The sequence below is a fragment of the Hoplias malabaricus genome, chromosome 5 (genome assembly GCF_029633855.1).
Source record: "Hoplias malabaricus isolate fHopMal1 chromosome 5, fHopMal1.hap1, whole genome shotgun sequence".
In the NCBI taxonomy this organism is placed as follows: Eukaryota; Metazoa; Chordata; class Actinopteri; order Characiformes; family Erythrinidae; genus Hoplias; species Hoplias malabaricus.
The window spans coordinates 36,324,925-36,334,090 of NC_089804.1; the positions used below are offsets into that span (position 1 = coordinate 36,324,925).

The following is a 9,166-nucleotide window of genomic DNA, read 5'->3' on the forward strand; positions in this document are numbered from 1 at the left end:
CAGTGGTGACCTTCTACACTAATGATTTTGCCTATGTTAAATGCTTTTAAAATAAAAGAATCCCATTTGATTCTATTTCTGCAGAAATGTAAAACATATCTCACTACTTTTGGCAATGTACACTTTTCAAAGGCATTCCAATTTAAACAGTCAGAGTTCCCTTAGGTTAAAGTGAATAAGAGTTGTGAAAGTGGGTTAACCACTGCCTCCTGCTGCTCAGTTTTCAGACTCTGATTGGACAGAGCAGCACCAACCTCTTCTCCTCCCTGTTCAACCAGGACAATGGGACCATACAATGGATTATAATCGCGACATAATCACTACAAATGTGCTAACATACAAACTTTGAATAATAACTTTATAAGACATTAGGTAATATCGTTTTTGATTGCTGAATTTAAGATGCTGGGGAAAAAAATCAAACATTGTGGTAGCTCTCAAAAAGGTTTGAAAATCCTAGAAAATGAAAACAATAATATATTTGATCTGTATTATATGTAAAAAGTATGAGATGTGTTGGCTTGGAAGAGACAGATGAATTCAGGGTATGCAATTAACACAGCACTCGTTTTTTTCAGAATACAAGTTTATTAGCGTATTCATTGGTAACAAAAAATCTACCCCCCACCCCCCTTTATTATCCTTTTTCACTCCACAAGTACTGATGTTCTGTTGCCTGTACAGAACTGTAGAAACAATTCTGGATTGACAGAGGGAGGAAAGAAAGTAAGAAAAAGAAAGAAAGAAAGAAAAATAAACAGTATAAAGAGTGGACTCTGGTTTGAACAGGCAAACCTTGGAAAGCAGGCAGGCTGCTAGCAGGTTCACTGTTCCTCTGTGACAATTTGCACGGAGCTGTGTGTGATTTCTCCAATAGAACATCAGTCAGAATCGCTCTAGATGTCCTTAATCACTTCCTCCAGTTCTTCTTTTGTGTACATGTGGAAGGTCTTGCCTGGCTCTATTGTTGCGAGCTGAGAAAGATAAAAAAATTAAATAAAAAAAAAATCAGATGAATGTTGATATCAAGGTTCCTGCATGAAAACTGGTGTTGATGGTGTACTAACACCTTGTTTTAGGCATTCTTAATTGTGCCTGGGAAAACAGAGTATACAACTTTAGGAGAGTGTGAAAGACTAAATAAATCAATGTCTGAAAATTTTGCATATGAAACTTACTACATTACATAGAACACACTGTCATTACATTTATAATGCATTATTTCATGAGTAGATTAAAGTTGTTTTCTACAAACCACACTCCCAGAAAACTTGGGACACTGTAAAATGCATTTTTAAGCTTGTTTTCTTAAGCCTTATTTATCTGACAAATCAAAAATTTACAATATTTTCACACTTACTTGTGTTTTGTAAATAAATAAATAAAAAAATTAATATCTGATGCCTGCAAGACACTTCAAAATAGTTGGGACAGAGGCATGTTTACCAAAGTTTTACATCACATTTCTGTTTAACTACCCTTTTTAATCATTTAGGGTTTGTGAATCATAAAACAGCAGTCACACACTTCTAAGCAGCTGAGATCGTGTATTAAGACAGAATGGGTAAAAGTTCCACTTGCAAAATTTTAAGTACTGGTATCCTCAGGCCCCCCAAATGATTAAAATATGTAATTAAAAGAAAACGTGATGTAATATATTAGTATACATGCCTCTGTCCCAACTTTTTTGGAGTGTAATTCAGGCATCGGATTTTAAATTTGGTTATATTTACATAATAAATTAACAAATCACAGATTGATTTTATTGCATTTTACACAATATCCCTACTTTGAAGGAAATATGGTTTTACATGATAATGATAAACGAAGTGAAATACTATAAATTTCTAAATGAAAAGTTAATGCGTGAGTATTCATGTTTCAATTATGTTGCTGTAGGTAACCTCAATGTTTGTGGCATTCAGCTTCTCCTCCATAACCTGCTTCAGAATGGTGAGGGAAGACTTAATGGCTTCTTTTAATGTCATGGACTGAAAGAGAATAGAAAACATACCTGAGTGAATATACCACATAATAATATGAATCTAAAAGGTGAAACAAAGTGGATGATTTTTGGCACATTTTTCTCTTGTTGGGATTGCATTCCTCTTGCATCCCTCTCAAATAGAGTCCTGTCTGAAAGCAGTCCCCTCCCTTCCAAATTAGGTCACTTTTGTGACATAATAATTATTTCAAATAAACAGCACAATGCTTCACCTACTACAGTGTACGCCCACATTACACGCTCTCTGCTGCATTTGCACTTTTATCAGAACTATTGATGAAAAGATTGGGTGAAGAAGAAAATGCTGTGTTAGGTGTTTGTGTTTATTTCCAGCCTTAAACAAACCCGCTGATCTGCCCGTCACTGAACATTTATTAGATTGCAGGGTCACATGAACAATCGAGTGAAATTTAGTTATGCTGGGGAAGTATGCTGCACTGGAAGTGAGTGGTTGGGTGGGGTGGGCAGGACATAAAAAGGCCCCTTGTCCATTTTCCCCCTCAGCCCAGGGTTAAAAATGCTTTAGAGAGATTTCATTTTATTGACCGTGCTGCATGCCTCTCCTAAAATAACCTGGCTGTGGTCTTAGGAACAAGATCTGGGAGATTTTTTATGTACTAACTATTATTTGTATTGCTTATTTGTTTTGTGACTACACTGCTATAGCATAATGCCTTCATTAAAAGGGCCATTATTCAAAAATTTTGCTTTTATATTAATATTTCCACTTAAGGTCACATAGCATTTGTGTGGTTTTATGAATAATAAAAAAAGAGCCATAATCCACTTTTTACTCCTTTGACTACTTAAATTAAACATGCTGTTTTATATTTCCATGCACAGACATGTTGATTTCATAATAAACACACATATATTTAAATACAAATTGATGAATGATTCAATATTTCCATCAATAGAAACTGCTTTGTATTTTACTAGATTTGAGACCCAGATATAACTGTCTCCTCAGTCAAATACAAGAATCAATGGTGCCATTCTTTGTAAGAAACCATTTTAATGTCTGTGGCACAGTCTTCTCAAACAGCTCTCTCTTACAGACAAGCCATTAACTTGACTAGGGGCATGCCCTTCCCATCACATTAGCAGCTTCCAGGAAACTCAATGAGTTCAGGGATTAATTTTGTTAATGCAACTAGTGCATATGCTGATATATTATCTCATGTTAAAGAAATTTATCATGCATCTTACTAATTACATGTTTGAGCAATTCTTATATAATCGCTTTCCAAAGAAATATATGTATCTCCATTTTTGTCGAATTTTAGTTTACTACATCATTAAACTTAGAACACAAAGTGCAAAACTCGGATGTATGTTATGTTGTGTGAAGGTTTTAAAATGGTGTACCTTGTGATAGACTTCTTGCAGAGAGCTTTGGGCACCCTCAGATGCTGATCCAATGGCCCGGGCATCACACTGCACAAATGTGCCCGAAGGGTCCATATGGTATCTGCAAAACAAAATAAAATATAACAGAGTAAAAAGTGATCAAGCAGAAATCAGCCCTCATGCCTATTAGTGAGTTTAACACAACTGTTTCATGTCTAGAAGCAGAAAAACAATAGAAGCAGAAAAGGACAGCAGTGGTAAATAATCCTGCTCACAGAGATCCACCTTCCCAAAAATTCAGCTCCAGCAGAATCTGGCCTCACATATATGCCATCAAAATACTTAATTCTTATTTAATACTTAAGTAAGTTTTAGCAGAATAAATTGCATTAGATTTGGGCTGGAGCTGCACAAATACTGCTGTCCAGGCAGAAGGTTGGTGACCTCTGCTGTTTGGTCTCAATAACATAATGTTAACTGCCCCTGCTACTTTACATGAAAGCAGAAAGTCTTCTTTAAGAGCACACTTACAGTTGGGGTCCCTTTTCATCCACTCCTCCAAAAAGCAGAGCCACACCAAAAGGACGACTCTGGAAGAGGAAGAAAAGAAGGAAATGAAATACTGAATAATTACTCAACTAATCAAAAAATTAACACTAAACCACTCAGATTCTTCACAAATTAATCTGGATTTTTTTAATACTCAAAAATACTTAAAACACCTAAAAAATATTGTGTAGAAAAATAGGGCACTTAAATAAATGTGTTATAATTGCACCTAACATAAACTAAACTGCAAAAACAATACAGCTAAGTCTTTTTCCTAGTTTGAACTAGAGCTCTATTCAAGACTACTTTTGTAGAGTGCAAAATCAGGATAAGTGGATATAATGTCAACAGCAAGAAATAAATATATATCCAAGTTCTCAAGTCTTCACTAGTCTTTACCTGCTTCCTGTACAGATGACAGTAAAATGCCAATAATAATATTCAACAAACAAACTACACTGAATAAATTACTTAGTGTATCTAGACTATGTAATGTGTAGTCATTTGAAAGCCCATGAAGATAACCTCTTTAGAACTCGCATATTGGACCTCATTCATGAAACCTTCGTAAAAAACACGAGCAAACTGCTATGTCTATATGTTTATACACCAAATGTTTGCAATTTGCGTGGGCGTGCAGATTTCTTTGCAATTAACTTTCTATTACCATAATCCCAGCCCATGAATTTCACATGATAATTTCAAAGGATTGAAATTGAAGCGCATTCAAATCTGCACTTTTTAGATTGGTTCTATGTACATTTTTTTCTCACTTATGTGAAAATATAGCGAGGCATTAGAAGGATTATGACGTCTTGAAGCTGAGTTATATAGTACTGTGCAAAAGTTTTTAGGCACCTGAGAAAATGAGATTTAAGAAGCTATTATCTGAGCAGTAAGAAACGATGTGCTCAAATGAAAATAAAAACAAATTATTACAGTAAGTGTAATGTTCTGTGTGTTAACATCTCTCCTTGTGGCAGTACAGTTTTATTTGAGGTTACAATACTTCATTATGTTAAATAAAGTGTGCTTTGGATTTCACAAATTCATACGATGAAGAAAATCATCTGGAAACAAATGTTTTTCCCCCTCACACTGGCTCACAACACACATCATTTTTGAAAAGGTATCCTACTTTGTATTTACAATTATATATAATTGTAAGCACCACTCTTATTTAGAAACTACATTATTTTAAATAGTGATAATTTTAGGGGCCTAACACTTGTGTACACTACTGCACTAAACTAAAGTTAGCCTTGGACAATTCTGCTTAAGGCGGGAAGAACTGAACAGAAGTTAAAAGCTTCTTGACACAAGTTCCATCTATAAGTTTTTGTCCATTTGACACTCTATAGTCTCTCATAGAGGTATAAATGCCTGTGGCTTTGTTCTGAATTTGAAAGAGTTCTTTTAAATATGTTAGTTTTTATGAAGCATGTTTTAAAACAGGGCACAAGAGGGTGCAGAGTAAACGCACAAGACTCAAACACTGTGATTGTATCATTTTGGCGCTCACACACTCTCGCCAGTTACAGTGCGTCAAGTATAACACATCTTAAAATTTCTGGGATGATGCTGGGATGAGGGCTTAAAAATAATGCTTTAAACTTTTCAGTGTCCAAGGAGCCAAACACGGACAGCCCCTGCACAGGTTCGAGAACAGTATGGGGTTCTAAAATGTTGCACAAATACAAAAGAATGGATCTTGATAGTGAACTGACCAGAGAGACATCACTCAGGCAATAAACCAATACCATCTCCAAAAACAATATATTTCTCGGTGCCAAACGGTCTGTTAAATCCAGTAGCGCAGCATCAGCTATTTACAAAGGTTACAGACTTTAAACTTTAATATTGCAGTGATCCGTATTAATTTATTTTAATTTTAATTATTTTTGCTAACTTTTATTTAAAGTGCAAATTTGTTCTGCTCACGTTTCATGAATGAGGCCCACTGTTCCCTTGCTTTAGAGTTTATAAAGGCTTCAGTACATGAGAAACTTACTTTGAACAACGCATACATTCGGTCTCAACAAAAAGTAAATGAAATGAGAAACACTACTTGTTCTCCTCTACAAATATCAGTAAACAAATATGAATATTTTTACCCCATTGTCTTTATATAAGCAGTCATTGTTTCTGATAGTCCAAATCAAACAGTACCACAACTATTCACTGTTTAAACATCATTTTAGTCCAGTGGCCATAAGGCCGTAATGTGTCATCTTACCATGGCACCAGGATCTGCATCCTCCTCTCCAAACTGAAGAGCCAGGTTAGATACTGCTTGAGTCACACTTTCTACTGTCATTGTCTCATTGTACGTAAACCAGTGATTCTGTATGTGGGGAAAAAAAGAAAATTATGGATTGGACAGTAACTTAAGATTTCCCAGTAAAAAGTGAAGAACTACACTGTCTGGTTTTCTTTCTCCTGTCTCCCTCATGCTTTGAGATGTCCTGCTGCTCTCCAGGTGTTGCCCTGATCCAGCCCCTGTGTGTCCTCTACAAGATCCTGGCCTTGTCTCATCTACACGATCATGTTTGGCCGTGCTATTTTATCTCAAATTAACTCCACACCTACTTTTAACTCACACAGAATCACTGATCACCTCCTCCTTCCTCAGACTCATACATCACTAGTATACTACATTCACATTACTATAACCCATTCATCTGTCATCAATTCACTTTTACTTCTGTTCTCTGTTGTGTCTCCGGTGTCGACCCAAGGGTGATGGGTTCCCCGTATGAGTCTTGGTTCCTTCCTCATGTGCTGAGGGAGTTTTTCCTTGCCACTGTTGCCCCTGGCTCGCTCATAGGAGGCTTGGACCCATATCTCTGTAAAGCTGCTTTGTGACGACTTTTTGTTGTGAAAAGCGCTATATAAATAAATTTGATTGATTGATTGATTGATTGATACACTAACCTGTGTTTCCACCCTTGCTTTGTCAATAAGCGTTTTGGCATCAGCTATCAATCCACTCATAGCACAACCTGTGAGAAAAATAAAAACAACAGTTACAAACAAGAATGTCCATCTCTAGTTCTTCAGTAAATCCTATGTATCATAATAGGAAAATCTATTGACTGTATATTATACAGCAATAAAACAAAGTGTGTTCACATATGTAATAGACATGATGTAATTTGATTAAATAACTCTTATGAAGGTCCCCAAAACAGCTCAAATGGTTATAGAAATACATCAACTACATTTTTTAATAGAATTAATAGCATTATTTATTTCCACACTGTGTCTCAAGACAAAAACAGACCTTGAAATTGAATGTTAGTTTAGGAAGATTTCCTTAAAGTACAGCTATATCTCAGTATATTCAGAGTCTTTTACTGTGGCTGCTTTACCGATGTGAGTGTCGATCTCTACAATCTTCTCAATACTGCTGGGCTCCATAAGGGGCGAAGTGATTCTTTTCTCCACAGCAAGACACACTCCTTCTGACGTCTGAATGCCAATGGCTGTAGAGCCCAACTGTTTAAAAAAAACAAAAAAAACACACACAATATGGATAGTTAAAACAGGTACAGGAGGCTGAGAATTATACATATAAAACAAAGTTCATAATGTCCGTGTCCTAATACAGAATAATGGTCTGTGAAGAAAGGTGCAAGCGTTCTTAGTTTACATTCAAATGAAAAGCTGCTAAATGTTAAGACTGTTATGTTCCATCTGTCTTGATTGCAATTATATTAGATGCTAACCCAATCATTATATCACCAAGGAAAATACAAGCCATAGGGAAAGGATCAGTAATGTTTAAGGCAGAAAAACCTGGTCAAAATACCCAGATGTTTTGCAGTGTCTTTCAACTGGGATTTTGTAAAAATATAAATAATAATAAATAAATAAATTATAAATACACTAATCTTTAAACTTTAATACTCACATGTAAATCAATAAGTCTTAACTAAATTTAGATCACATTTATAAAGTACAGTAATAATAGCTTGTCAAAATGTACATTATTGGCCAATCTTAACATGACTAAAAAACTGAATTCACATAAAGTCTGTCTGCAGAAGACAAAGATATACAACACCTTAATAGCTTCAATGGCATATTCCACTTGGAAAAGTCTTCCTTCTGGAGAGAAAGTGTTCACGCCTCTGGAGATAGAAAAGCAAAATTTTGAAATAACACAACAACACCCAGCAAGTTGATGTTCATCGTGACTCTGCATGTAATGAATCACAATCAGAGTCCATAGAGTCCAAACTGAAAGTGAAAGTAAGTTTTAACTGTATGTAAATCGAGTTTTTTGTTGCTTACCTGTCGTATTCTGATCTCGTCAGGAACATCCTGAATTTGAAATGTCTAAAACGAGAAAATAAGAGTCAACAAACTTTCAATTTACAGTCGATAGAGCGCTACCTCTCTAACCGTGCAGGGGAATAAATTTTGATCGAGGAGAGCAAAATCTGAACTCTGATTGGTTGATTTTGAGGCTGGAGGTGGGACTACTGTGACACTTTTGCGTCTGATTGGCTAACGCGTCCGTCTATCGCAAGGAGCTCGCTCTCTCATTCAAGGTAGCACATGCTACATCATCAGTCCATTCATAACAGCTTTTTAAATAAAATACCACGCGTCTTAGCGCGTTTATGCAATAATGCAGGTCTAAATAACAGGTGTGTCCACTGTTACAGATACTGAACATTTGTAATAGCGACGACAGAATAAAAAGCAGCTTTAAAAACACAGTTAGCTTCTTATGCTCAACCCGAGACTCCAGCTCCAAGTGAGTCACCGCGTTCAGATGCTTAATGGTTATTAACAAAAACTCTGCGTTACAATAGCCTCCCTTAAAGGGTTAGACAACATCATTGGAGTCTAACGGAATGTAGGAAAACAGCTGTGTGTTTCTAGTCCAGGATTTCTAAGAATAAAAGTGTTTAAATTAACAAACCTGCAGCTGAAGAGTGAGTCTGCTTCTTTCTACAGCGTCCCTGCTAAAAGCTCCGGAGTCAAAACGGTACCGGGAAGTTCTTGGTTCCCACTCAAAGTTTTTGAATTGCGGTTGCAAAACCTGTTTGTCTTGGGGGGCAAGTGTGTTTGTGGTAGGGCAGAACAAAATATAAATAAGAATGCAGGCAGGTTTCAAATCAAGTTATTTGACACTATTTTTATAAACATTTAAAACAAAACGCGAATAATTTAGTAATAGTTTGAAAAGGTAGGAGGGCGTTTATGCACTGGGAAACAGTTTTTTTCTCGTTTATTTTTAATAGTTTATAG

The 9,166-nt window shown here is 35.9% G+C and overlaps 1 protein-coding gene across 1 annotated transcript; it reads right to left on the reverse strand.

Annotated features, from left to right (window-relative positions):
• Positions 1-591: 591 nt before the first annotated feature.
• On the reverse strand, positions 592-8,971 carry psma5 (proteasome 20S subunit alpha 5). The gene is made up of 10 exons (XM_066671129.1): positions 8,838-8,971; positions 8,201-8,245; positions 7,971-8,037; positions 7,276-7,402; positions 6,839-6,906; positions 6,141-6,248; positions 3,887-3,945; positions 3,374-3,476; positions 1,905-1,991; positions 592-974 (listed from the first exon to the last, which is right to left on the reverse strand). The coding sequence occupies exons 2-10, from the start codon at positions 8,227-8,229 to the stop codon at positions 897-899; spliced, it is 726 nt and encodes a 241-aa protein (XP_066527226.1). The 5' UTR covers positions 8,230-8,245; positions 8,838-8,971; the 3' UTR covers positions 592-896.
• Positions 8,972-9,166: the final 195 nt, after the last annotated feature.

Excerpts from the sequence above, each read along its gene's own strand:
- psma5 (XM_066671129.1), bottom strand. The coding sequence starts at position 8,229 with ATGTTCCTGACGAGATCAGAATACGACAG. Across the intron at positions 6,249-6,838 it reads AAGCAAGGGTGGAAACACAG|AATCACTGGTTTACGTACAA; the intron begins GTTAGTGTATCA and ends CCCCACATACAG. Across the intron at positions 1,992-3,373 it reads TGCAAGAAGTCTATCACAAG|TCCATGACATTAAAAGAAGC; the intron begins GTACACCATTTT and ends ATTCTCTTTCAG.